The sequence below is a fragment of the Cannabis sativa genome, chromosome 8 (genome assembly GCF_029168945.1).
Source record: "Cannabis sativa cultivar Pink pepper isolate KNU-18-1 chromosome 8, ASM2916894v1, whole genome shotgun sequence".
NCBI lineage: Eukaryota > Viridiplantae > Streptophyta > Magnoliopsida > Rosales > Cannabaceae > Cannabis > Cannabis sativa.
Genome location: NC_083608.1, coordinates 48,985,709 through 49,013,390, shown reverse-complemented (window position 1 = coordinate 49,013,390; position 27,682 = coordinate 48,985,709). Strand labels below are relative to the sequence as shown.

At 34.4% G+C, this 27,682-nt stretch overlaps 2 protein-coding genes across 7 annotated transcripts; both read right to left on the bottom strand.

The window, feature by feature from the left end:
* Nucleotides 1–3,969: 3,969 nt before the first annotated feature.
* Nucleotides 3,970–21,094, bottom strand: LOC115698500 (inositol hexakisphosphate and diphosphoinositol-pentakisphosphate kinase VIP1). 4 transcript variants are annotated; one of them, XR_009683929.1, is made up of 32 exons: nucleotides 20,953–21,094; nucleotides 20,733–20,792; nucleotides 20,606–20,652; nucleotides 20,282–20,365; nucleotides 19,764–19,827; nucleotides 19,103–19,256; nucleotides 18,919–18,989; nucleotides 18,479–18,583; nucleotides 18,148–18,240; nucleotides 17,763–17,837; nucleotides 17,303–17,388; nucleotides 16,681–16,887; nucleotides 16,490–16,589; nucleotides 16,318–16,388; nucleotides 15,925–16,006; nucleotides 15,603–15,761; nucleotides 15,478–15,520; nucleotides 14,948–15,030; nucleotides 14,743–14,805; nucleotides 14,587–14,661; nucleotides 14,020–14,145; nucleotides 13,688–13,929; nucleotides 13,153–13,197; nucleotides 12,683–12,749; nucleotides 12,380–12,451; nucleotides 11,546–11,856; nucleotides 11,399–11,456; nucleotides 10,790–10,957; nucleotides 10,327–10,401; nucleotides 10,010–10,225; nucleotides 9,607–9,698; nucleotides 3,970–4,153 (listed from the first exon to the last, which is right to left on the bottom strand). XR_009683929.1 is itself a non-coding variant. In XM_030625577.2 (31 exons), the coding sequence occupies exons 1-31, from the start codon at nucleotides 21,073–21,075 to the stop codon at nucleotides 9,672–9,674; spliced, it is 3,252 nt and encodes a 1,083-aa protein (XP_030481437.2). In that variant the 5' UTR covers nucleotides 21,076–21,094; the 3' UTR covers nucleotides 9,584–9,671. The 4 variants fall into 4 exon arrangements, 3 of the variants coding, with proteins under 3 accessions (XP_030481437.2, XP_030481435.2, XP_030481436.2); XM_030625577.2 differs by lacking the exon at nucleotides 3,970–4,153 and having other exon boundaries at nucleotides 9,584–9,698; XM_030625575.2 differs by lacking the exon at nucleotides 3,970–4,153 and having other exon boundaries at nucleotides 9,684–10,225.
* LOC115698517 (uncharacterized) lies at nucleotides 20,982–27,527 on the bottom strand. 3 transcript variants are annotated; one of them, XM_030625599.2, is made up of 18 exons: nucleotides 27,290–27,527; nucleotides 27,039–27,164; nucleotides 26,885–26,944; nucleotides 26,483–26,596; nucleotides 26,314–26,401; nucleotides 26,022–26,164; nucleotides 25,835–25,936; nucleotides 25,171–25,242; nucleotides 24,990–25,089; nucleotides 24,825–24,907; nucleotides 24,177–24,254; nucleotides 24,000–24,098; nucleotides 23,831–23,881; nucleotides 23,624–23,680; nucleotides 23,447–23,488; nucleotides 23,082–23,129; nucleotides 21,262–21,358; nucleotides 20,982–21,120 (listed from the first exon to the last, which is right to left on the bottom strand). In XM_030625599.2, exons 1-18 carry the CDS (start codon nucleotides 27,428–27,430, stop codon nucleotides 21,101–21,103), a joined length of 1,521 nt encoding a protein of 506 aa, XP_030481459.2. In that variant the 5' UTR covers nucleotides 27,431–27,527; the 3' UTR covers nucleotides 20,982–21,100. The 3 variants fall into 3 exon arrangements, with proteins under 3 accessions (XP_030481459.2, XP_060958196.1, XP_030481460.2); XM_061102213.1 differs by lacking the exons at nucleotides 20,982–21,120; nucleotides 21,262–21,358; nucleotides 23,624–23,680 and having other exon boundaries at nucleotides 22,641–23,129; XM_030625600.2 differs by lacking the exons at nucleotides 20,982–21,120; nucleotides 21,262–21,358; nucleotides 25,835–25,936 and having other exon boundaries at nucleotides 22,641–23,129.
* Nucleotides 27,528–27,682: the final 155 nt, after the last annotated feature.

Genomic DNA, 27,682 nt, shown 5'->3' with positions numbered 1-27,682 from the left:
CTTTTGCTTTGGATTCTAGATCTGCATGTGTTCTTTTCCTTCTTCTACGGATTTTTTTTTTTTTTTCAGATTTCAGAGAGAGAGGAAGAGAGAGAGGTCCGATGGTCGGACTATGGGTCCGATTGGTCGGACCCCATCGGACCCCAAGGTCCGACCATCGGACTGTGGGTTTTTTTTTTTTTTTCAGATTTCAAAGAGGGTCGGAGGTGGTGGAGGTGTGGGTTCGGTTGGCTCTCTGTCGGCGTCTCGGTCGGAGGTGGCGTTCGCCGTTCAGCTCGTGCGATGGTTGGTTTTGGGTGGATCAGCAGTGTGTTTTGGTGGGTTTGATTTGAGAGAGAAAGGAGGAAGAGAGAGAAATGGTTGAGAATAATGAGGGGGTATTTTGGGGTTTAGGTAAAAATAGTCCTATTTTTTCAAGAGTTATAAGTATTAGTTTAGATAATTAATTTGGGTATAAAAAATGCATAAAAACTCAAATTTCTCAAACAAAATCTGCTAATGTCATATTAGTATTTAAAAGTATTTGATTAAGGTGCGTGTAATTCTAACTTAAAATAAATCGATAAAAAGAAAATAAAGTTCATAAATTTTATCTATATCATTTTATTTCTATACATTAATAGTGTATGACTGATTCTAATAAATATATGTATGTATAGTAGAGATATGTAAAGATTCATTTATAAAAAGATCATTATTAAATTTTAGTTGTGAACGAAAATTGAAATTTTCTCCATTGATATAAAAAGAAAGGGAAACAAACTAACTATAAGGGGATGCTTTTCTTTTCGGCAATTAATGTTCTCTTTCTATTCCATTAGTTGGCTAATCCATTTATATATTTGTCTTATTTGAGGTTAAATCGAACCATAAATTCTAACTTAAACAAATATGTACATGATGGTACAAGTATTAATAATATTCATGATTAGATATAGTACAAATCAAGTAACATGGAATTAGCACTATGTGGGAACTATTAAACTACAATAACATAGGAGACACTAATACAAGAGGCATAATATATATACTTGAAATTGAAACAATAATTTACTAGATGAACTTAAAATGGAGGGTTTGATTTTTCTACACCTCTATCTCCAAATGTTAAATCATCCTTTTAACAAATAAACTTTGAATTGAATACTTACATATTAAATAATATTTTGGTTTGTATATTTTATAAAATTACTGATTAGATTTTCTATTTTGTTAAATGATAATTTATAATTTATATTTTTTAAAATAGTATAAAATAATATCATAAATTCAATTTTCATAATAATATGACCTATATTTTTTTTTTTTTTGCATCTATTTTTACTAAAAATTGATTTCATATTAATTATATTAAAAAAATTAATAAAAATTGAGCTCATAATATTATTTTGTATTATTTAAAAAAATATCTAAATTTTCATTTAGTAAAACAAAAAATTTGATTGGTAATTTTTATAAAATATAAAATCTAAAACATAATGTATCTTACTTCAAAATTAACAAAATAAATATTGTGAAACACGTTGAAATTTGAGTTTTCACACTTACAAAAACTACGCTAATTAGCCAATATGAATATGGAGAATATGGAGAAAGTATCAAGTAAAAGTTAGAGTTGCATTTTGAGTGCAAATTATTTGGATATGGGTTCTGTATTTTCAGTATGAGTAATCAAATCAATATATAGAACATGGCCAACAAAAGCTACCCGATTCCAAAGTAAGAAAAAGTTGATTAGAAGATAGAACCAATAAAGCTTTTCCCATTACAAGATTCTTACTTTAAAATAAGATTTGTGACTAATCCCCAACATTTTTCTAAGAGCTTTATTCACAATTTTAATACTACAAAATTACAAATCTCTTTCATGAAAGCTCTGAAATGAGATAAGGGAGGAAAAAGAAAGTAGATTACCTACTATAGATGTATGACAAATGTCGTTAATGATTGATATCACATAAAAAAAATGAATCAACAAAGCTTGAAAATCATATCATTAGCTAAGTTCAACCCATTATTGAACATAACATATAATGATATTAAAAAGGTTTTGATTATGATTTGGTGAAAGGTATCAAAATGAAGCTTCAAGGTTAGAGCAGGTTAGCTGTTTTTGAGGAATGTAAGAGGAAAGTGTGAAAAAGATGAGATGCTTAAGAAAAAAAAATCTAATTAAGGTGGCGTTTGGTATTACTTTTGTTTTTAAATTTTTTATCACAAAAATAAAATTAAAATTTTTATCTTTGAAAAACAAAAATGTGTTGTTTTTATTTTTCAATTTTAAAACAAAAAAACAAAAATTCTTTCCAAACTATTGAGATTATTAGATTCAAGAACTTCTGTCAAATTCCGTTCAATTTTACTAACGTAATAATTATCTATTTATAAATTATACCCCTAAATTTTGACATCTACTAAATTATACTCTTGAAGTTTGACATGTTTTAAATTGTGTCATTTCAACTTTTAAGTACGTCAAAATTCTATTATTAAAATTAGACAAACGTCATTGAATTTGACCATCTCAACAGTTTGGTAAAAATTTTAATGATCCTCCAGAGTTGTGATTTACTATTATTGTCATGGTCCAGGAAGTAAAAACGGTGATTAGTCCTAAAAAAAATGATAATGGCCATTACAATTTCTTTGAGGTTAGGCCCACTAAATCTTGCATATCAAATAGGAGGTGGGACATAAAACCAGATTTGCTGTCATTATAGAAATATGACAAGATTGTTGGAACATACCGGTGGAGGTAATGATAGGCGGGTCACATGAAAATGAAGTGAGTTTTAGGTACATATTTAGTGAGACTGGATTAGGTTGAACAATGGGAAAGTGTATTGTGTATTGTAATGTGTTCCCCTCCACCCACCATCAAATCGTGGCTACAAGTAATACGCTGTTAAAATAAATGTTATCATAATACTCAAGTGCTAATTTTTTACTAGCAAAATAAAAAGTGCTATTTATCTTAATTGACTTCACAAACACACAAGTTAAACGAAACAAATTGGAAAAACATGCCACTCTAAACGTGTCTTTTCTCTTTTTCTGTTTTTTCAAACTTCAAGTTGGTGTCGTTTTCTTCTTCTACTTCTTATTGGTATTTAAATTGCTGTTTTGACTTTTAAGTGTCGCTTTATGTTAGATTTCTTTTTATTGGCTGAAACTTTATGTTAGATTTAAGATATCTCTTCTGAAAATAAAAAGGCCATACTGTTTGTGATTTATTTTTCAGTTAAAGAGTATTTACTATTTAATATATGTTGGGTTACTTATGGTATAACATACGTTGCTTTGGTCCAAAATGTTAAGCTGAAACTGTCTCATTTCGTAAACAATTTCATTACATAATAATTATAATTGTGTTACAAAAATATCAAACATAATGATAGTTGCAAATACCAAATTGGTTTATTTGGCAAATGTTATGTTGTGATCAATCTGTTGTTTCTCTAGTTTTGTCTGGTTACTAGTTCTATTTTGATTAGTTTTAATTGAACGTGATTTTATCGTTGATTTTTCAATTATGCTGATTGAGTATAAATACTTAGTAAGTTCATTTTGATTAACTAACTTTGATAGTCGATATTTTGTTTCCTCTGTTTCTCTAATCTTTTGTATGTTTCAAGCTTTTGGTTGAACAAGTTCATTCATCCATGGCAGTTTGTGATTTTTGAAGATAAAGAAAGCTTTATCTTCCGGTAACAGCAGGGAGTCCAATTATTCTCTTATGGAAATTGTGCAAAACTTTGTGTAAAAACTCTTGATTTGGTTAGTAAATCTTTTCTCTAGACTGTCCCAACTCCCAAGTAGTCGAGCAAAATCAGGCGTTCTTTACATTCATGCACAATCCCTAGATCAATTTTAAAAAAGGAACTAAGATCATACAACTTGGTAAATAATAGTTAGATAGTTAACCATTTTTCAACATACATATTACAGCAAATAATATATAATCAATAGTTAGGTAAATAACGTGGTAATCTTTTATATGAGACATTCTTGTTATAATATGTACACAACTATTGTAAGTAAACAAAAACTAAATAATGTAAATATATAGATATAGTAATAAAAAAAGATTACATTTCTAATTTATAAATTAAAATTGGAAACATTGAAACAAATGATACTGCAACGATAATACCTGTAAGTTTTTTTTTTTTTTGAAAGGAAAATCAAGTTTTATTAACCTTCAAACTCTGTCACCAAAATAGGTAACAAATCAGTTGGAACATTTTCCATACTGAAAGAACAATCAGGATAAAATAGAGACGCTCGTGCAAACTCATGAGCGACTTTATTTGCTGACCGTTTAATAAAGCAAAAATAAACATTACTTAGATTAGCCAACATGGCTTTACATTCTTGAATCACACAACCAAAGTAAGAAGACAAAAGAGTTGAACTTCTTAAGGCCTGAACAACCAAGAGGCAGTCGGTCTCCACCCAAACCGGCCCATGTGAATGATCTTTAATCCAACTCAGAGCCTCACGAAAGCTCAATGCTTCCACGACAGCCGGTACCATGTTGCCCATGTAAAGCTTTGTATGCCCTTCAATAAGCAAACCATTGTGATCCCGAACAACAAAAGCACTTCCAAATCGACTTTGACCTTCAAAAATAGCCGCATCCACATTGATCTTGATACTATTAAACTGAGGTTTAAGCCAATGCTCCGACCCATCATAAGACTGAAGAGCAGTCCAAGATGTCTCAATTTGAGTTTTTTGAGCATGTTGCCATTGATCAAGATAGCTTTTAGCAGACACTACTATTGCCGAGACATTTATCGATTTCTTTTGCCAAACTACATCGTTCCTTGCTCCCCATATAGCCCAGCATAATGCAGCAGCAAGGTGTTGTTTTTCTGCTGTCAAAAAAGAAAAATCTGCTACACACCAGTCCAGAAAATTGCTACCAGCCGAGACCCCCAATGTGCCAATGCCTACCCTTTCCCACACTTGTTTAATAATTCTACAAGTAAGCAAGATGTGAGAAATTGTTTCTTCAACCTCATCGCATAAAGGGCATTTTGTGTTGACAGGAACAAATTTTGAAGCTAACTGAGATAATGTAGGGAGGCAATTAGAACCGGCCCTCCACATTAAGTTTTTAATTTTTGGGGGAAGCTTCAAAGACCACAAGGACTTCCAAAACACAGAGGCATCATTCCCATTGCAAACACCTTTCAAAGATTGAATAAGTTGATATGCACTCTTCACTGTATAGTTGCCAGCCGCCTCTTTGCACCAGTAAAGAAAATCCAAGATTTGATTTGGAATAAGAGGGATCCGTTTAATCAACAGCTGATCTCTATCATCGAAGAGGTCTTGCAAAATTTCTTCATCCCAAGTTAATTCATTCACCTTCAACAGGTTGCAAACCTTAGCAGTGTGTAGAGCCGGGTGAGAAGAAGTTACAAATGGTTGGTTTTGGTCAGGCAACCACGGCTCATTCAGAATGTTGATTAATGTGCCGTTACCAACCTTCCAACGAGCCCCCGCACGGATGAGAGATTGAGCTTCCCAAACACTACGCCACACAAAACTTGGGTTATTGCCAAGGGTAGCCGATAGGTAATTCCCATTTGGATAATATCGAGCCTTGAAAATACGAGACACAAGAGACTCGGGTCTCGTCATGAAGCGCCAACCTTGCTTCCCCAAAAGAGCTAAGTTAAAATCGTGAAGATTACGGAAGCCAAGACCTCCGTTTTCCTTGTTATGGCACATCCGCTCCCAAGACATCCAAGGAATTCCTTTGTTTTCCTTAGAGGAACTCTTCCACCAAAACCTTGCCATGGTGCTTTCGATATCTCTACTAATTTCTAGAGGGAGTAAGAACACATTCATAGCGTAACTAGGGAGAGCTTGCGCTACAGATTTGATTAATACTTCCTTACCAGCACGTGACAAGACTTTAGCATCCCAACCTTGAAGCTTTTTCCTGACTCTATCCTTCAGAAAGCCCAAAACAGCCGACTTATTACGACCCATAGTACTAGGGAGACCCAAGTACATGCTTCTATCATCAGCTTGTGGCATTTGTAACAACATATTGATGTCTTCCCGAACCTGGGTCACTGTGTTAGTGCTATAGAAAATAGATGACTTCCCCAGATTAACCTTCTGTCCCGAAGCACATTCGAATTGGTGGAGAAGTTCTCTAACCCGAGTAGCTTCTTGAAGAGTAGCTTTGCAATACAAGTAACTGTCGTCTGCAAATAACATGTGAGACACTTTCGGAGCACCATTCGCCACCTTACAACCATGGAGAAGTCCCATATCCTCATATCTTTTAATCAAAGCAGATAGACCTTCAGCACACAGGATAAAAATATATGGAGATAAAGGGTCACCTTGACGAATACCACGAGAGGGGGTAATCGGTCCCATCGTTCTACCACCATGAACCACATTGTACTTGGCCGAATTGACACATTTTAGCACCAAAGAAATCCACAATTCAGAAAAACCGATTTTCCTTAACACAGAGTCTAGGAACTTCCATTCTATACGGTCATAAGCTTTACTGAGGTCCAGTTTCAGAGCCATGAATCCCTCCTTGCCCTTCCGCTTCCTCTTCAGATAATGAAGTACTTCAAAGGAGACTAAGATATTATCAGTTATGAGTCTCCCAGGGATAAAAGCACTCTGAGATTCAGAAACAATTTGATCCATGTAAGGTTTCATACGGTTTGCCATCACCTTTGTAATGATTTTGTACAAGACATTACACAGGGCAATAGGCCTCAAATCAACCATACTTTCAGGAGTTTTCTTCTTAGGAATCAAAACCACATTAGCATCGCCACACCCTTGATCAAACTCACCAGTGTTAAAGAAATGTTGAACCACGGCTGTAACATCTGAATGAACAATCTCCCAACATTTTTGGTAGAACGCAGGCGTCATACCATCTGGGCCTGGACTCTTATCAGGATGCATACTGAAAACCGCTCGTTTCACTTCCTCAGTTAGAACCGGTTGTTGAAGCTCTTCATTAATCTGAGATGTAACCTTTTGTTGAATACACTGAATCACCAACTCACTACTCAGGTTTGAAGCACTGAACAAAGAGGAAAAGTAGTCCACCACTACATCCGCAAGACCGGTATCCCAATCCTTCCAATGGCCACTAGCATCTTTAAGTTTTGAGATTTGATTGAAGCTACGCCGATTACTAGCAGCCCTATGGAAATACTTGCTATTTTGATCACCCTCTTTCAACCAGAATTGCTTTGCCCGTTGTTTCCAAAAAGCTTCTTTTTGATCTAACACTAAGAAAAGTTCCTTTTTAATCTCACAGTATCGTTGGACAGAGAGATCATCACGAAGATTCTTCAACCTCTTCAATTCGGTTCTGCACTTACTAATTCTCAATTTGAAATTTCCTGTGATATTCGACCCCCACTTGGATAGTTTTTCAGCACAAAGAGCAATTTTTCCAGCCACAGATATTCGGCCAGTATCATTCCAGCAGTCCTTTACTATCTCTAAACACATAGGCTCTTTGAGCCAAGCATTCTCGAAACGAAAACGACGGTTAGGAATGACTTTTTCAGGAAGAACAAACTCAAGGAGAATGGGATTATGATCTGAAGGAGAGGTTTCAATATTCAATAACCGAGAATGAGAAAAATATTGATACCAACCTGAAGAAACTAGTGCACGGTCCAGTCGGACTTCGATCCATCTTGAAGTTCCCCGCCCTTTTTCCCAAGTAAAAGGGTACCCAACAAGTTCCATATCCACCAAATCGCAATCGCTGAGAGTCTGTTCAAAACCCGTTATTAACCAGTTCGGGTAGGGAAGGCCTCCCTTCTTGTCGCTTTGACTTAGGACGTTGTTGAGGTCGCCAATAATACACCAAGGGTCATTCGAAGGGCTCACCAGGGACTTGATTAAATTCCAAGTATCCTCCCGTTGTGTTCTCTGCGGTTCTCCATAGATCCCAGTCAGTCTCCAGTTTTGTTCGCCATTGATTTCCACAGAAAAATCAATATGATTTTGAGAAAAGCCAACAATTCTACCATCAATGTTATTTTTCCAAAATAGAGCTAGTCCCCCACTCCTTCCTTGGGCTTCTACAGAAAAGATCCCTTCAAAGCCCAAAAGTCGGCCCACATACTCAACTCTAGCTTTATTACACTTTGTTTCACACAAGAAAATAAAGTTGGGTTTCTTTTGAGTAACAATCTCTTTAAGGAATTGAAAAGTCCGTTGGTTCCCAAGCCCACGGCAATTCCAGCTCAGAACATTCATAATTCTTGGCGGGCCTGTGATACAGAGCCCGCCCCAACTAAGTTTTTTGTCTCCAATGAACTACTTACAAGTGTACTCTCCTCATTAGCTTCAATCGGCCCATCCAGTAAGGTATTAGCTAACCTTTTCCTTTTAGAATCAATAACAATTAAATCCCCATCCATATCCTCATTAATAGCCTCGTCCATACCAATCTCCCTAGGAATATAATTAGCAAGTTTTCCTGGGTCATTGATTGGTGATTTGCCAGCATTGAAACTCATATCAACACCATTATGACCACCTTCCAATCCCCCAGATCGTGGAATTGCCATATTAATCCCTTGATTGAAGCCACCAATTACGCCTCCTGATGTTGTTCCTTTCGCCCCTGAAGCTTCACCACCACAGTCGCCGGAATCTTCCACTCTCGCCATTAAACCTTGTCTTAGCCACCTCGAACCGATAGTGTGTTGCCTCCTCCTCGGCATGGCTTTCAACTCCAAACTATAAGGTTTCTTAATCAGATGAGGCGGAGTATCAAATAACTTTGGACAGAATTTTTCAGAGTGTCCAAGGATTCCGCAAATAAAGCAGAACGTTGGAAGATCTTCATACTTAAAAATAGCATAACACATTTCGCCTCCCTTCTTCTCTAACTTCATTCTGCGTTTTAACGGTAAATCCACCCGAACCGCAACACGAACTCTAAGGTAATCACGCCATATTCCCATGAAGTTATTCTTATCTGCCTCTACAAAGGTACCCACATAATTCCCAATATCCTTGACCACTTTTGCAGACATAAAACCGGTTGACATACCGTGTAATTGAATCCAGAAATCCAGTTTGTTCGGCATCACCGATCGTGGGATCTCACCTTCCTTAAGCCTTGAAAAAACCAATGGTACTCTATCAAAGGTCCAGGGACTACCCTCCACCACCCTGTCGATATCAATCGGATGATAAAACTGAAACAAGTATAAGTTTTCCTCCAATTCCTTCACAAATAAGCCTCTCCCTGGTCGCCACAAAGAAGCCATCTTGTGTTGCATCGCCATGAAATCCAGTGTTCGTTCAGTAAGAAACCTTCCCACTAGGCACCATCGATCATCAAACTCGGACAATTCTTTTTCATTCGTATCATATAACAGCCCCCCATCGTCATCGTCTCCTCCCGTTAGAGTGATATGATCACACTCCTTCTCCAAATCCATTAAATCCTGATCTGCCATGGCTCACGTACCAGAATGTAACAAGAAAAAACAAAACAAGACACACTTTACTGCTGACTAGACAGAGAGAACGCAGGTCAAGAGACCAGACTTACTGCTTGACCTCACAATTTAATACCTGTAAGTTAAAACTAAAGAATCTTGAACGTCCCGAACAGATTTTTTGGTTCGAACCACCAGCAATTACGCGGCGAGTTGTGAAGTCAACAACTGACAAAAATTGATATATTCACGACAATATAATGAAGAAATTCCAAACCACAAAACTAACTCAGTTCCGATCACCATGGTAACTTCCCACGATGTTCGTTCTGCCAGTGATATTAGTAAGAGTCTCTTCAGGTAATTTTCTCAGAAGAGACTCAAAATTACCAACTTCGAATTGTTTAAAGAATCGGAATATTTCAAATTACGAGAATGAAAAGATGAAGATAAGTTGGTCTTTGAAAATTGAAAAGGGAGAAGAAGCCTTGTTACTTTCCACTGGTATTAACATTCTTATGGAAAGGCCAGAGATTTACCAGTCTCTCCAGGACTGCTGCACTCTTTGAAAAGTAGCCAGAGAAGCCAGCTGGGGTTGATGGTGGTGGAAAGTCTTCAGCTGGCATTGCAAATGGACGAACCATTTTCTCCAATGTCTCTAATGTCAGATAAGATCCCACCTCTTGCAGCCTCTCTGGACCCATTATTGGTAGTGTGTGTTCTTGATGCAATGAAGCTGCTTCACTGTCGTTTTTCTAAATTAATCGGAACAGAACAAGACAAACGCATTCATTAAGCTGATAATGATAAATTAAAAAAGTAGGACAAGGTTGGTTGCTCAGTTAAAACTGACTACCTCCAAGGGGGATAAATCTGCGCCTCGACTAAAGGTCATCTCAATACGGTACCTTTTCGGGTCTTCTAAAGCTACCTGCCGTTTCAATTTCACAAACACATAATTGCACTCAGCTTAATGGCAACAATATCTCACCAAGAGACAAAAATATGATTATCACTTTTAAGTTCAAAAATTCAGAGTTGTGAAAAATTTACATGTCATGTTTTGTTTAGTTTTAAAATCTACTACTATCACACTGTATCATCTAACTTCGACTTTAATGATCAAGCTTATTAAATATGTAAATTTTTGTTAACATAATTCGTCATATTGATCTAAATACAGATCTTATTTGTTCAGTATAATAAAATAATAAGCTAGTTAATAACAGTTCAGTTTCAAGCTTCTGTGGATGTATCTTATAAGAAAGATATAATAGGCATTTGTTAACAATGATTATATAAACCTCAAAATTACATACCTCTGTGTTCTCAAACATCCTCAGTACGATGTAACTCATGTAGTCAAGCTCCTTAGTATTATGTAAGCGCTCCAAAGCATTGTGACAAACAAGGCTTTCCTCTTCTAGAAGAGATTCATCCAAATTGCAGTAACGGAGAACATTCATCAGAGAATGGATATGTGATTCCTGTCATCGAATAATAACAAAGATTAAGAGGATAAACAGAATGTGGAAATTAAAGTAAAATTTGGTTTCTACAAGTGACTTGGCATTGAATCTAAAGACAAGAAAAAATCAGATCCAAGTTACGGGTTAGAGGAGAGGATTGCCTTTCATGTACTTAAAGCTAACTAATGTGTAAGGCAGATTATTTAGCTATAGAGAAAAGTCAAATAACAATCTTAATTGGAATTACCACAGATAATTAATTGCACAACTCAGAGCTAATTAATATGTAAAGCAACTAATTTAGGTATACGGATAAGTCAGATAGAATTCTAATTGGATATCAACACTATAGATATTTACAGAGCACCGTATACGTTATGAGGAAAAGACTTGAGCCAATGATTATTGCTTTTTCCATACGAAACATAGAAGAATGATAGAGAGAATTGCTCTACTCACTGATGTAAAATATAGGCGTGTGCGCACATGCCGTTCAGGTGTCTTGACATTTGCATACCTGAAAGAATATAGAGAAGAAAAACATGAAACAAACAATCATATTTTGGAGACGCAGCAAAATTGCATTTAAAAGACTCATATATTTACTTTGGATCCAAACGGTATTTGGGTTCCTTATCATCATCTTCATCCTGATCCAGTGATATTTCACTTGTAGTAGTGCTAGTTCGTCTCATGTCATCATTCTTAATTTTAACCTTTAGCATTTCGCTATTGGTGCTTAATTTTTTCATGTCATCATTCTTAATATTGAACATGGATTGGTATTCTGCATCTTCCTTCTCAGTATCAAGTCTTGAATCTTGTTCCTGGCTACACTTCAACTCAGCAACACTTATTGCTTCTTCACGAGTATTCCTCAGATCAATCAACATTTTACCCAGCAGACGGCGAGCAATCTGATATGCAGAACATACAATTCTGTTAGAACATAAAATGATGTTTTGCCTGTAAACAAACAAATATTTCTGGTTCTACAGGTGCAATCAGTTATGTCATCTCCTCACTTTTGTGGAAAGAAACCAATATAAAGACTCAACCAAGATGCTTATGACTAAGATTTTTGAAACACATTTGTAAAAATAGACATCAACTTGGCCTAGATTTTAAGTATCTATAAGGGAAATTTCAGAAATTTTTATTTTCAATGTCAAAACATGTTTCTACAGAACAAACTCCCATGAAAACAAATTACACACTTACTTTACCAAAACATCAAGATAAGTAAGAAACATTTAAATTGTTATATATACAACATCAATAAATAATATTTCAGGATTACAAATTTCAAACATTATTCAAGTTACTCTTAAAAAAATTCTTCAACCATAGAGTACAAGTCCATGTCAAAAGCATATCTATTAAACCCAACATCCTGTTGGCAGGCTAATAAGAATAAAGTAAAAGACAGCAAGAAGGTACCTTTGAGCCAATCTTCAGCTTCTGCTTTGGATTGATTCCATATTCATTTGGAATTACACCGTCCGCGAGTTGCTGCATTGAAATGCAATGAAGAGCGCTCAGACAAACTTCTATATACTGTGCACAAACAATAGTTTTTTTTTTTTTTTGACTTCCCACATCTAATAGTTGATATGCACATATTACATATACAATGTTGCAACTTGCGAGTTTTTTCTGTTCTTTTTTTTTTTTTTTTGCTGTGAAGTGAATTTTTCCTCTGAGAGAGAAGAATGATGAAGGCTGTTAGCTTTGTTTCCATACCTGAGCAACTTTGAAGAGCTCATCCAACCCGTCTAGATTAAGATGAGCATTGTGCAGAAGATCATATCTGCCAAGTGACCATTCAAAACAACAAATAATTTAATTGATAAGAAAAGAAAAAAAAAAAAAAATGAAAGAAAGAGGCCCAAATAATTTTTAGCAACAGCATAGGAAAGATCTGATCTAAACTGCTTCTTTTCTTCACTTCGTACAAAAGAGCAGTAAAGATTGTACAGGCTAAAGATATATAATAGAATTTAAAGACCTAAAGAAGATGGTATCTAGATGTATAATAATCGTAGCGAATGCATTTTAAAACGTTAAACAATATCAGGCTGACATCATAAATTGTATATGCCCATGTGAATAGAATGACAGAAAAATATGTGGACAACTTTGTCTTTAACACCCCAAAAATGTAAAAGCACCAACACCAAGCATCCAAAGCAGAATGATGACAGGTAACTTACTTGCAGGAATCATAGACATCAGGAATTTGTGTAATATCAAACCGCCTGCATTTAAATCCATAATATCAAAGACTGGTGATTCAGCATATGCATCAGATTTAAGAATAATAATCTTGGCTTCAGAAATCAAAATTTATTTCAACAAAAGTGAAGGCTTATTTAGATTAAACCCTATTGTCTTAAAAAATTACAAATTTGAAAAGTAAAATGTTCCAAAAGAATATGCGTCTTTGTATTGGGCCCCATATAAAGGCCTTATTTGGATCTTAATCCTTGGAAAACTTTTAGGAGGAAAAAGAGTAGAGAGTAGTAAATAAAATAATTTCCTTAAATCTTGTAAGAGACTTCCTTCTTATAACATGATACTACATTTAAGGAATAAAAAAAAATGCAAACATGAGAAAATGAAATCTTCTGGAATTCATTTAATTCCACTTAAAATCCAAAAAAACAGTATTAGGAAACAGACAAGAATTTGCAAAACCACATCCAAGAGTGAGACGAAAAAGATAAAGTAGAAATAATAAAGACTCACACTTTACGTTCGTTGTACAAGTCTCTTTCAAGCTTTCTCCAGCGAGCATACATCAAAAGAAATCCTTCGCTACCACATGGTAATCCAGCAGCAATGCGGTCAATATCAATATTTGTCTTTCCAAGGGCCTTTGCTTGGTCGTAAGGGGGAATCACATCATAAGCACTAGACTCAGTAAGTTCTTCATCTTCATCCTTAGCTAGCAACCTTACTTGTTCTGTAACCATCTTAGTCAATTCTACCTATGAATCAATTCAAAATAATTTAGATATATTATTAGCCGTGAAATAAATGTTTAACAAGAATCTTCCTAGCATCATAAAGGTAAGTACCAATTTTGGTAGAAGTTCAAAAGCATTGAATGGCAGTCCAGCTCCATCAGCCATCCATGAAGGTGATCCATTGCTGTGAGCTGTTGCTGTCTTAACATTAGAAGTGATGATCTCGTTTAACCTTGCCTGCAAACATATAATGCAAAAGAGAAAGAATTACTAAATGGGAAAGAGCATATCACAAAAACATTTAGGAAGATTGATTATGTACTTCTGGACCAATGTTGAAAATAAAGGAAGAGAAGAACAATTTTTGATATTCAATACAACTTTTAGCACTAAAATATGTTGTAACACAAAGAATCTGATCACTCAAATAATAAACTAATCGGATTTGCTTTGTAAATCTACTCTGGATTGCTGAAAAGCGCTGCCTTCTATGCAGGTTGAAGCTAACTGAACAATACACTGATCAAATCCAAGAATTATAAAATAACAATTAAATTCAAATAACTTCATTACGTAATATTTAACAGCACACATATGTATATGTTTTTCTTTTTTCTTTTTCACTTTTGCTAAGCTCTGAAACACAGTGATAATAGTAATGAGAATAAGCATAGCAACCTTGGCCTCTTTTATCTCAACACTGGCATTGTCAAGTCCGTCCAACATAGATGAGTCCTTGCTTACGAGGGAGACCTTTAAAAATATGATACAGTCAGACTCAGTTCTAAATCCTCAATGACCGAAAGTAAATACAGCATTAAGATAAAAGCCAACCAGGATTGGTGTTAATTGACCCTCTAAATCAAGCAGACCTTTTGCGAATGCAGCTGCAGACATCTGTTTATAATTGGATTAAAAATCGGGTTACTCATTGAAGTTGCCAAGTTTACAATCATCAATACGAGCAACAAAAAATTGATTTAAAAATTTGAAAAGCTGAACAAGGATGTGAAACTGCTCGTGCAGATGTACGGTGTACCTGCACACGACCCTCATCAGAACTGTAGATTTTTAGATCATGACGATACGTACTATGAAGGCGAAGCAGACCAGTTCCTTCACCTGCAATTGTATAAAAGACCCATTATGAAAAAGTACCTTAAGAAAAAAATTAGTAATCAAATGCTACTGTAATTGACCTTGAAAACATAAAAATGTGTATGCCTCCATGACACACAATGCTGACTTCCTCTGAAGTTCTTGCCTAAATCAAAATCATCAGGTATCTAGATATATTGCAAGAATAGCTGTTCCTCTCTTTATCTCACTGAAACTAGGATTCCTGTCATACCCTACCGTATTGAGGAACATGACACAATAGTAATTGCTACATAGATACTCACAACTCACGATAGACTCAAACCTTAAACCTTATGAGAGAAAACCACCTACTCTTGGGTCAAGGGTGACCAATTTAAGATGAGTTTTCATGGACCTAGGACACATGTTGCCAAGGAAAATATGTTCAAGAAATTTTTTTGCATAAATTCCAGTAAGTATGAAAGTAACCTGGATACATGTTGTTTCGGAAATATCTACCAAGTTCTTCAGCCTGAAAATAAATGAAAAGTAAGATAAGTAAAAATAACTACAACATAACAAACAAGCAAGGCATAAAAGTAATACAACAGCACCTGCTTCCTGCCTGCATGTGTCAGGACACCTCCATATTTAAGAACCATTAAAGCCTCAACTGGCCGCTCCTCCTCGCCTTCACCATTAGCTTTTGCTACTTTAACCCACTTTAGTGGCTTTAATTGAACCTTTCTATAAATTCCAGAGAAATGTCCACCCTAAAAATTAGAATTCGCAAATGATTAGAAGCAGTTCAATGGTATATTGTAATGAATTTAGGACTCAACACACACACACACACAGATAATCTATGCCATTGGATCACATTAGAACTAGCTAAGTAAATAAAGAAAAATGCCAAATCTCAAACTACTATGGAACCTCTTCAAGGACAGCTTTAACTTGGCGAAGTTTTTCAGCATGCTCAAAATCTTCTGCTTCACTGTCACTCTCTCGACCAGGCCTAAACAATGCAAAAAATAAATAATTAAAATTGAGAACACTTAAAAATTGAGAATACTTATGCTGTTGGGTATGCATGTATCTTGAATGGTACGTTCAACACTTAAATGTTTATTTTTTTTAAAAAAATAAGGATTGAAGAACATTTCTGCTTTTTCATATAAAAATCAAATATCAAACTGTTTTATGTTAGCCACAAGGACTTCAAATACAAATTTGAGAAAGGAAGAAAGGTGTAAAATGATGTAAATTATGATAAACATAACAACTGGCAAGCTAGAGATGCAGTTCATGGAGTTATCTGGAGACTACCTGATACGAGGTACAAGCATTCGAGTGGCATCTAGCAGATCTTGCAACTGGATAGCACTTTTCAGTTTTGTCTACACAAAATGAACCAGCAACTAGTGGTTAGACTACACAATATCTCGAGCAAGCAAAAGTGAAAACGTAAAATAGTAAAAGTAAAAGAGCAAATATTAACTTCAGATCTAGGGCGTCCTCCATTGTACTTTAACATCAAGTTTAGAAGCTTTTCCTCAGTCACTTTCAGCTTCACCTTTTGTTTGGGAGTTCTATCACCACTGCTCAAAAACATAGCGAGGCTTAGAAGGGAAGGGACAAAAAAAAATTCCTACATAAAATCAAGAGAGAAGAAGGAAAAATATAACATACTGACGAATGATAGCAATCACACATCGTAACTCCTCAGACTGCCCAAATGTGCCAATGATTCCACTCCCTTGACGAGTTAAACCCTCAGAAGCCTGGCTTGGTTCATTACTTTTCCATGGTAAAGTTGGTGGAATTACTGAAGAAAGATGAGGAGCTTTGGCATCTAAAAACATCTTCCTAAGAACACAAGCAGCATCATCGTAATACCTGCATCGAGGAAAAAGAAACACTTACATTTGTCAAGAAAGATAGAGAAGTGCCTGACATCATTAAACTTAATGATAAATAAAAATAAGATCTGCCAGTCAGTAAGTTTTAAATACTGAATGCAACATGTTTGAGATAATTATATCATTAACTAGGAAGGATTAAGAGAACTCATTGTCACTAATTGATGAAAATGATAGGAGTTTTTAAAATGAAAAATAAAATCTGTTTGTCCACATACAGTCATTAACAACAAGGTGAAAGACAATTCTTCTGAACATTTAAGATACACAAGTTTTGAAGCTGAACTGATAAATGAAAATGTAACATAAAAGTGACTGACGACAATTGACACAGATAAAGCCACTACAACAACAATATCATAAAATTTAGTTGTTCGTCATAAAAGCCTTACTTGTAGGAGTTTTTCACAAAGCTCCACCCGTTCACATCACAAACATAGGAGCGCCCCTCACAACGCAAAAGATCAAATCCACAGACCTGCACACAACAAAAGGAATTCATAATTGGCCCAGAAGTATTTATAAGAAAAACATCCAAGTACCTAGAAGTATCATAAAAGCATATGAGAATTATAAAATAAGTACGACTTTAACAATGGACCAAAGTATATTCCATTTCATTAGAAAATCATCAGCATATCTAAACATATGCATAGTCATGCATAGGACCTTTTACGTCCAAGGAAACTGTAAAAATAGAATGGTTCAACAGTACTCAACAATATTAGTGTTTCTGAAAAATTGATACTCAATGACTAAAAAACACCACATAAAACAATATTCCAGGAGTCTACAATAAAAATAGCAAGTGATTATAACATGACCGTGTTTTGTCAAAGAGATATAACATACCGATTGTCTGAATGCAATGCAGACTTCTCTCGCCATTTGTTTTTCCATAGGTGTCAATAAGACAGGATATCGCACCTGTCAAATAAAAATAACAAAATATTTCACAAATCACAATTTTAGTTCATACAGATAGTCTAGCTTGACCATTGTGTCTAGTCACACCAGACATTGAACATAATAGCTTTCAAGAAACAAATTCAAATATCAATATTCCTATTGACTTATTGAGTTTGGCGAAAAATATTTTCTGGATGTGTATGATACTCTCAGATGTGGGAAATGGTGCATAAGTCACACAGCTACTAGATAAAACAAAATGACTAATAAAGCTACAGATTGGAAGAATATTAAACATTTTGGACTAGAACAAACTACATGTACTTACTTCTTTGCCATCAGGATTTCTCATGACGACACCATCAACAACAGGAGACTTCCTTGCCTCAGCATGCGCATATTCTGGACCAACTGTGTATACCTGTAGCAATCATAAAAGATGAGCTAATGGTGTACTTCAACTGTAAACACAAAAGCAAAAATATATTCCACTACAGTACAGTAGACTCATCAATTATAAAGACATAAGGTGCTACTCCAGATATTCAATCATTTCAAAACCGACTTGAACATGCTATTCACTATGCCTTTTTCCACTAGCATAATTTGAGATACAAAACAAATTTACTATGCAGGTAAGAGATACCAAACTATACAACCTTGACATCTGTCCCTCCAGTTGGCATAAATTCCTCATAAATGTAAGAGCCCTCACGTCTCACTCTTCTAACCTCAGGATGAAAATCACTGGATCGATTGCCAACCTGAAGTGAAAAATATTTGTATAAGTATATAGCAATAATAACTGACACCTATTCATGGATGAACTGTTCATAGCTTTACACTTCAATTAATATAACGATCATTATGTTTAAATGCTTTTTCTTTCTTTCCCGAATAGAAACATGTTTGATTGTCATAATAAAAAAGATGAGTAAAAATATCTACCGAACCTCCTCCCAACCCTTAAAGATAAATTCCCATGGACTTGAACACTGTTACAATGTACCAGCTAATAATCTCAAACAACCACAAACCTTTAGAATTTAGATCTAATCAATAACATCAGAAAATAAATAGAACTTTAGCAATAGCTCACCTTTCTAAATAATTCCTTCATTCCTCCTCCTGCTGAGCTGGGGTAATATATCATTATACTATGATTATCTCCTTCACAAAAGAAAAGACTGACAATCATTAATAACATTGTTACAACATACAGAAAAAACAATATTACATACTAATATAATATCTTAAAAGATAAAGTATTGGGGCAAGCTTACCATCAACAGGCTTCTCCACAAATGGTTTCCAAAATCGCTCATTGTGAACCTCAACAAAATCTTCTTCCTCAACAAAATAGTCTAGGTCTTGATAAGGCTTTTCTCTATTTACAAGGGCATATCTTGGAACGGGAATTCCATACATTTCAAGGCGCTTGACCCCAAAAGATTAAGGTGTTAGGATATGTTGTTCAACATTAACAAACCATAAATATTGAAAAGAACATGTTACAAAATAACAAAATATTCTTATTAGGAATAATTGCTTTTGAAATAACAATTATTATTGACATGGAGAGCTAAACCTTAACCTCACTCACATCAGAAACAAAAACCATAACAGTTATAATTACAAGAACCAATCTCCCAGTCACTTCTAAAATTTTAAAATTTTACTTGGATCATAAAGTTTGAACATTTAGAACAGGTGTGTATTTACTGTTACTTCTAAATTTCCTCTGTGGATCCATAATTCTTTATGAGTTCACTTTTATGCCTTAAGCAAGGGTGTACACAAGCAAAAATGCCAAGGAGATGAAAGAATTTGTGGGAAGAGATTTATTCATCTTACTTTTTGTATTTTTATTGGTTGAAATTATACATCTGAAAACAGCTACCATTTTTGAAAACACCAAATAGAGGGGGAAAAAAGTTCACATACCTCGTATACCTTCCTTCTGTCATGAAGAAGGTGTTGTGGCTCCAGTTCATTAACAAGAAAAGGCCTATATCAGAGACATAGCAGCTTTTAATATATATTATACACATGCACACATACATATATGCAAGTAAAAATATAAAAATCCAACTTCATGAGGATCAGGCACAAAGGAAATTTTGAAAAATAATGAATAATAAACCAGAAACAAATAATAATAATAACATCCCAAGAGACAAGCTGATAGTCAATCTCCTTATTCAGCAATAATTCTCATAACGCTATATAAGAGCTACAAGTTCAAGAATTATTTCAATTCAACCAAATATTCAATATTAATCTTCCACAAGTTAATTAAACTTAAAGAGGATGTCTATGAATCTTTTAACAACAGAAATGCATTCTTAAGACATAGTCTTCATCTTGAATATTAGTGACAATAATAAATTTAAACAAACAAAACATATACACAGAATTGAGGGTTTTCACTACACGGAGACATCATGAAAATAAATTCTTACTTCCTTAAGGCCGCATATGCCTCAGCCTTCTCAAGAGGATAGCCATTGGAGTGGAAGGCAATCAAGCAATCACATATGGGCCATCTGAAACAAAGAAAATACTGAAACAACATGAATAAAGTCACAAGTTACTGAACCAGGATATCATCAATATCTCTACATTGTCGTACTCGTACATGTTCACGTAAAGATTTCACACCATGAGAGGCATACTTGGTAGATCACATTTCCATTGAATTGAATAGATTGTCACAAAACTTTATGATCCACTAAAAGTACACACGCTAACGTATCCATGTTTTGAATAATCATTTGAAAATGTACCTTTCAACTGGCTCTTCAAGAATGACCTTGTCTCCAAAATGAATAATCTAACAATATGCACACAAACAAACTTAAATCATAACAAATCCTAAATGATTTAGATTTAACAGTGAAAACAAATATCTACCTCAAATTCTCCGAATGCCTGTAATCTATCAAGAATCTGTTTCATTGGTGCAGAGAACATCTACATTCAATGAACAAGTCAGATACACGTAATCCATACACTTCATGTGTGCGAGTGTAGTGTATGCGAATTATAGAAAGAAAGAAAGAAATAAAAAAAAAATGTGTTATGATTTGGATCATGAGCAAAAATGTCAAGACACAATACAAAAAACAAAGACCTCGGGACTACTCTTCACCTTCTTTTCCATTACACATACTCCAACGGTGACTTTCTTTCCCAAAAAATCTCCATCATCTTCCATCGTTCTCTCAAAAACAACACAATCCGAATCCAATTGCATCCTCAATCGTCACTTCCTACTACTTTCACAACTCAAATCCAAGTGCTAACACCAAAAAAAAACAAAGAAACAACAAATCACCGCCATTGTTAACCAGACAAAGCTCTACAAAACGCACACAAACACAACATACATAATACAGAGATTCATTATTAGCGAAAATGAGAGGAAAAAGCAAGCGCGTACCAGAAAAGTAAGAGCAAATCTCAGGAAACTCGGTTAGCCGAGTAGAGAGGAAAGTAATGAAATGAGTCACGGTTGATAAAAATGAAAATGAAAATATCTGAATGAAAAGAAGATTAATATATATGTAAGGGTTGTGTTTTGTGGAGATAAACCCAATCATATTAGTTAGATTCTAGAATATACACACAACCAAAATTGAGGTGTGGCTTTGGAAAACGACGTGGAAAGGCTATATAGAGAGAGAGATTTGGATTCTCTTAGTAATGAATGTATAGTAACCATCTGTGTCAGTTTACCTCAACTCCGAATATTGGTTGTGGTCCATTTAATTTTCTTAGGCTATTATTATTTTCTCACCTCTGTGAATTGAAAACTATGGAGAAAATTAATTAATAAATAAAAATGGGTGGTGGTGGATTTTGTTTGGTACTAGTTTAAATTATTTATTTGGACTAAATAAATGATTTTATTTGGTTTGGAAGTCTTGCTTTGGGATCTATTTATCTGACGACAGACACTATGGTGGTCCTATCTATCTCCTATATATTTTTTTAATTATTTCGAATGGTTTTTTTTTTTTCCAATTAATTTCATTCTTGTAAACAAATGCGAATCTTACAAGTACTTTTTTAATTCCATAAAAATATATTTTGAGTATATTTATTATACACTAGTAGTGTACAATATGCTACCACTACCTTGAAATTGAATCAATTAGGAGATAAATTAATAAATATAAACTCCCACATGATGGATTTCGTTTAATTTGTTTTATTAATCTTATTCATTTAAATTGTGGGACAATACATCTATTTCTTTTTATTTATTTGTATGCCAAAATTTAATGCCGGGTCAAATGGTCTAAAATGCCTTTTGAGACACGTGGGAACAGTCTGATTGACCGTTGACTCATGAAATTGTAGATGAATTTTTATTTTTAGAATGAAGTTGTAGATGAAGTTTTAGATGAATTTAACTACTGATTGGACTTTGATTAATTCAATCTTTATCAGATAAACCGTATCAATTTGTTATGTGTCACTTTTTCTCATTTTGTTTAATGATTTAGTTTTGGTATTATATCACCCATTTCCAAATAATCATATGTCACTTTTCAACTATTTTACCTGTGATTCCAAGAAAAATATTGAAAAAAAAAAACGATTTTAAAAAAGACAAATAAGTAGTACAATACAATTGGGCAGTTGGGCAGTTTCACTATTGTTTATTGACAATGTCATTCATGATTGACTACCATGGTGAAATGTGACATCTCAGATTGTTTTTGTTTTGTTCTCATTTTTTGATATTTCAGTTATGCAAGCATATTCTCTACTCAAGAAGAGAGTATATTTGTTAGTCTTCATAAGAAATTGGTATGTACATAATGTCGTTATTATACCAAAATTACCTCACACACACACAAAAGGTGGAACAGGTATGTCATTACAACATCCTTATCTATCAAAAAAGGCAACAGAAAAGAAAGCAACATAAAAATAAACTACCCAAAAGAGGTGGACCAGGACCATACACAATATAAAACACAACCATCCAATTAAAAAGTTCTCTCTTATAAGTATGGCTTTCCTTGTACTCAAAGATCAAGCAAAGCCATGATTCAAGAGATGACCTTCTATACATATTGCTCAAGCTAATCATCACTTAGGCACTATCACGAAATGGGTGTCAAATTGAAAACTTGTATAAATGAACTTTTCTTAAAATAAAGGGAATATAAGATTTGACACAATAAGCAAATCTTCTAATGTTAACAAAGTTTATGCTAAATCCAAACCCTTGAGATGAGCATCACTTACTCGTGTGCCGATAGTACTTCCAGCTATGTATCCACCTGACCAAGCATTCTGCATAAAGAAATGAAGTAGTGGATTAGCTAGAGTTTGCTAGTGATGGACAAATCACTTGCAATACAAAAAGGAATGGACAAAATCTTACACCTACAACTTGGGCATCTAATAATATGTGATCATATAAAAGTTTAATTAAATCACACCAATGAAAAGGTTTCATGGCAGCAAGTTTGTACTGCTATACTGAGATTAAGTCTAGAAATTGATTACAAGGGTGTGAATTCTGAAGCAAAAGTGTTGTTCACTATGTATGTAAAATATTACCAAGTTATACACATGTATTTTGAAGGGACCATGCTGTTTTTATTTACCTGAAAATTGAAACCACCAGTTACCCCATCAACATTCAGTACCTGAAACATATTTCACTTTGTGTCAATAAATGGATACACTATGGTCATGGGTTTATGAACATTGATATTAGTTTGTAAATGTTGATCAAATTTTCTCATAGAATTAGACCCACAAAGTCTTGTATGGATATTTACCTCCCCAGCCAAGAATAAATTTGAATGAATCTTGCTTTCCATTGTATTCAACGAAATCTTCAGAGGATGAACATAAATTCATTAACATTTGTACACAGAAAATTCAAATGTACCTCAGCAATAGATACACGCCCACACAGATATATAGTATACACATAGAGAGAGAGAGAGAGAGAGAGAGAGAGAGAGAGAGAGAGAGAGAGAGACCTCAGATAGCAGAACACCCCCAGCCTTGACAAATTCATCCTTAAATTGACCCTAAACAACATGAAAAATATTTCTTATTCCCAGTATAAATAACAAACTGATTTCGACAATCAAAAGAAAGACAAGAAATTATAATTATAGAAAAATCACTTTAAGTTCAGAGTTTCACCTTCCCTGTAATTCTGAAGTCACAATTCTTCAATAGAGAAGCAACAGAAGCCAAAGTATTATTTGGAATAGAAGACCACAAGTCATCTCCAGAGAAACCCTGCAAATGTAAGTATAATATATGATGATGTTCTATTCAAGTAAACTACATATGAAGCTTAAGAGAAGGCGTGAAAACCTGGCGATCTAATATATATTTCCAGAATCTCTTCACAAGACCAAATTCTGGTGGATATGAGTTGGACACTTTCTGCTTCTGCATAGCCAGAAAAGAAAAGCAATTGACATTTCATACACAAAGAGTTATGATTACAAATGAAGTCATCACCAAATTATCTTGCATGTGCACTGAAGTCAAGCCCAATATTGAGATTAACATCTTACCAAACTACTTAAGCAAAGTTATTGTCTTATCTGTTGAGAAACATACCATGTTAAAAATGGCCTAATTACTGCGTTACAATGTTAAGGTGGCATAAGTAAGCCTGAAAATTAAGTCTACAGCAGGCTGCATGGGCTGCAATGTTATGCAGTTTAAAGCCAACTCAATATTTTATCCACCTTCATGTCTATAATTTTATCCACCAGATACAGATCTTGGCACCCTAATTGCAGTTCTATAATTTTAAGGTGAAATACACTTACCAGCTTGTAATAATTCTGTTTATAGGAAGTGTTAAATTGGTTCTCATGTTATCTGGGTTTTATTCAACTTAAAATTAGTGAGATCCTTCATGTTTGACATACCAGACAGATATTAACAAATGAATTTGCATATAATTTTATAATAAAATTTCATAAAATAAACAATAAGATGTCAATATACCAAGAACTGAAGCTTGTGTCGACTAAGCATTGACTTGACAGCTTCTATGTGTAAATCAGGTATAAAATCCACAGTGACAGTTCCTGCATCCAATGCAATAAAGTTAAGAGATGTCAAGTACATGACCAAATCTAACAAGTAGGGAAACTTGGGAAATTTTTTTACCTTTGTAACAAGATGAGAATAAATCACGAGCACCCCAAGCAGATAACCGAAGGATTACAGGCCCACTAAGTCCCCAATGAGTCACAAGCATGGGGCCAACCTACAATTTCACAGGTCTTGGGTATGTGGTTTGTGGTAAGTGACATTCAAATCAATAATGTACCCAACGAGCAAAGCATACCTGTGTAAATTGTTGTATATTCCTTTTAACACTTTCTAATATCAGTTTTGCCTTAACTTTTGAAAATGTAACCTGTATATCATGAAGAAAAAAAATAACATTTGAAAATTGAATTTATTTTATCCAAAACTTAACAATTAACAATCAATATATCGTATCGTGCATAGTTAAATAATATCATGAGTTTGGACATTAAAGGATTGGAAGGATATTAATGATTATAACAATTCTAAGCAAAAAGAATTCATATCCTTAAAATGAAGGTTGGAAGAAATAAAATAAAATTAATAGAGATGTTATGCTATTGGAATTAGAAAAGGAAAACCATCAGCCCCACACAAGAATCTACTTGAAATGGTTATAACAATTCTAAGCAAAAAGAAATCATATCCTTAAAATGAAAGTTGGAAGAAATAAAATTAAATAAATAGAGATGTTATGCGATTGGAATTAGAAAACGAAAACCATCAACCCTGCACATAAATCTACTTGAAAATTATTTTACACTTTTTAAGTCTAAGTGCACTATATACTTGGATACCACCATTTTATAATTACGGGTTTCGGCCGGTTATGGATTCCTTATGAATTTAGGGTCCAAATACAACAGTCACCTATACACATGATATGGTTAACCACTAACAAGAAAAATTAGAAACATTACTCCTGACAACTCTGCTAACTGTGGATCCACAGTCTTGAAAGTAAACAAACTTGGCACTGGGTCTATAATTGAATGACCAAGTTGTGATGCAAGACTAAAACCCTGTAATAAGAACCAGCATATTTCATTAACACAATGATTTATTTCATAGAAATGGGAATTCAAAACTGCATTTGTCCGTCTTTACCTGACTACTATTTCCACTAGCAATCAATAGATAATCTGCTTCAACATATTCAACAGGACTGGTTGTTTGCTTCCCAATTCCAAGAAGGAATTTTCCACCATTAGCAGATGCCGTTCTCACAGTTTTTCCAGTCTGCAAAACAACTGACAATGAATATGCATCTTAGGCTGTCAGCAAAAAATAAAAACAGTAACAATGATTTTATAGCATAATGCAATTTGAGAGATTCCACTCCACCCTCTTCCCTACTATGAGGAAACTGAGTAATACCATAGCTCAATTCATAGACTACCTCCTGTTCGGTTTGCTTCAGACATGAGACAATCGATTATTGTAGAAGAGCTGTTGCTGACAGGAAATACCCTTCCATCCTCCTCAACCTATAAGAACTTTTCCATATATAGCTCACATAAAGAAAATCAAAATAAGAAACAAGTGTCACACCAGTTTATAGGAAAAACCTTCAAGTCAACTCCATGATCAGAAAACCAGGACATGGTATCATCTGGCCCATGCATGTCAAAGAAAGATCCTTTGAACTCTTTATGACCCCTTGGGTAATTTTCTGCCAAAATCTATGAACAATTTATCATTTTAAACAAATCATGCATATAAAATTGGCTCAAATTACAGTAAAGAAAAAAAAAACAAATTGTAGAACTTGTCCAACTCACATGAAGGCAAAGTAACATGCTCAAATAATCAATTCTGCCTCCTTACATTTATTTAATAGAGCACAAGCAACAGCATAGACTTGTTCTAAAAGCCACAATAAGCAAACTATACAGTTCTTTTTCTCAATTTTCTTAACTAAAACTGATTCCCGTTACTAAGTAATAATAATAGCTTAAAACAAAGCTCACCTTTTTTTCAACACAGTGCCCATTAGTCACATTGCATCGGCCACCCCCAGAAATTTTAACCTGCCAATACAACAAATATCAATTTTCAGGAGTTTAAAATAAATCCAAAAAAGAAAGAGCTAATAAGAACATGAAAATTGTAAGGAAAACAAACCTTAGAAAGAGGTTGTCCTTTCTCAATAACCACCACATTAAGCTTAGGTGCTACAGTCTTAGCTCTAACAGCCCCATAAAAGCCAGCTGCTCCACCCCCAACTACAACCAATAACTCTTCACTTCCCTGTCCACCATAGAAAAATAATCAAAAACAACAAATTATTAGAAGGAAAAAAAATAACACAACATATTAAAGCTTATCATGATATGCACAGGAACATTGCAATTTGATTAAGAACAAGGTGTTACCTTTTGGACTACGGAAATGGCAGCCGTACAAAATTTCTTCTTCGCAGGGGTTATACGGAGGCAGCCAATGTCTCGAGTGGAGCATCCAAAGGCTGAGGAGAGACGGAAATGGCGGATGAAGCGAGTCGAAGTGTAGCTCATGTGTGCCCAGTAAAAACTCAAGGGTGTTTGGCTAGTAGGATTTTTGTTTTCTGAATTCTAGGATAAATCTTCAATTTTTCGTGTGGTTAAAAATTTTAATGTATTATTGAAATTATAGTTCTATTTTTATTAATAGAAATTTAACAAAGTTTAAAAAACATAATTTATAACAAATTAAAAATACAAGACACAATTTAATATATTGATAAGTTGAGACTAGTACATTTTGGTAGAAAGACAATCGTGTAAAAT

Bases quoted from the DNA above. Each gene is read 5' to 3' on its own strand.
- LOC115698500 (XM_030625575.2), bottom strand. From the start codon at position 21,075: ATGCAATTGGATTCGGATTGTGTTGTTTTTGAGAGAACGATGGAAGAT. The intron at 18,584-18,918 runs GTGAGCTATTGC...TTTTCACTTCAG, and splicing joins TGAAGGAATTATTTAGAAAG to GTTGGCAATCGATCCAGTGA. The intron at 16,888-17,302 runs GTAAGGCTTTTA...TCCTCGATGCAG, and splicing joins TTTGTGAAAAACTCCTACAA to GTATTACGATGATGCTGCTT.
- LOC115698517 (XM_030625599.2), bottom strand. From the start codon at position 27,430: ATGAGCTACACTTCGACTCGCTTCATCCGCCATTTCCGTCTCTCCTCA. The intron at 27,165-27,289 runs GTAACACCTTGT...TATGGTGGACAG, and splicing joins CCATTTCCGTAGTCCAAAAG to GGAAGTGAAGAGTTATTGGT. The intron at 23,489-23,623 runs GTAAATATCCAT...AATATGTTTCAG, and splicing joins ATTTATTCTTGGCTGGGGAG to GTACTGAATGTTGATGGGGT.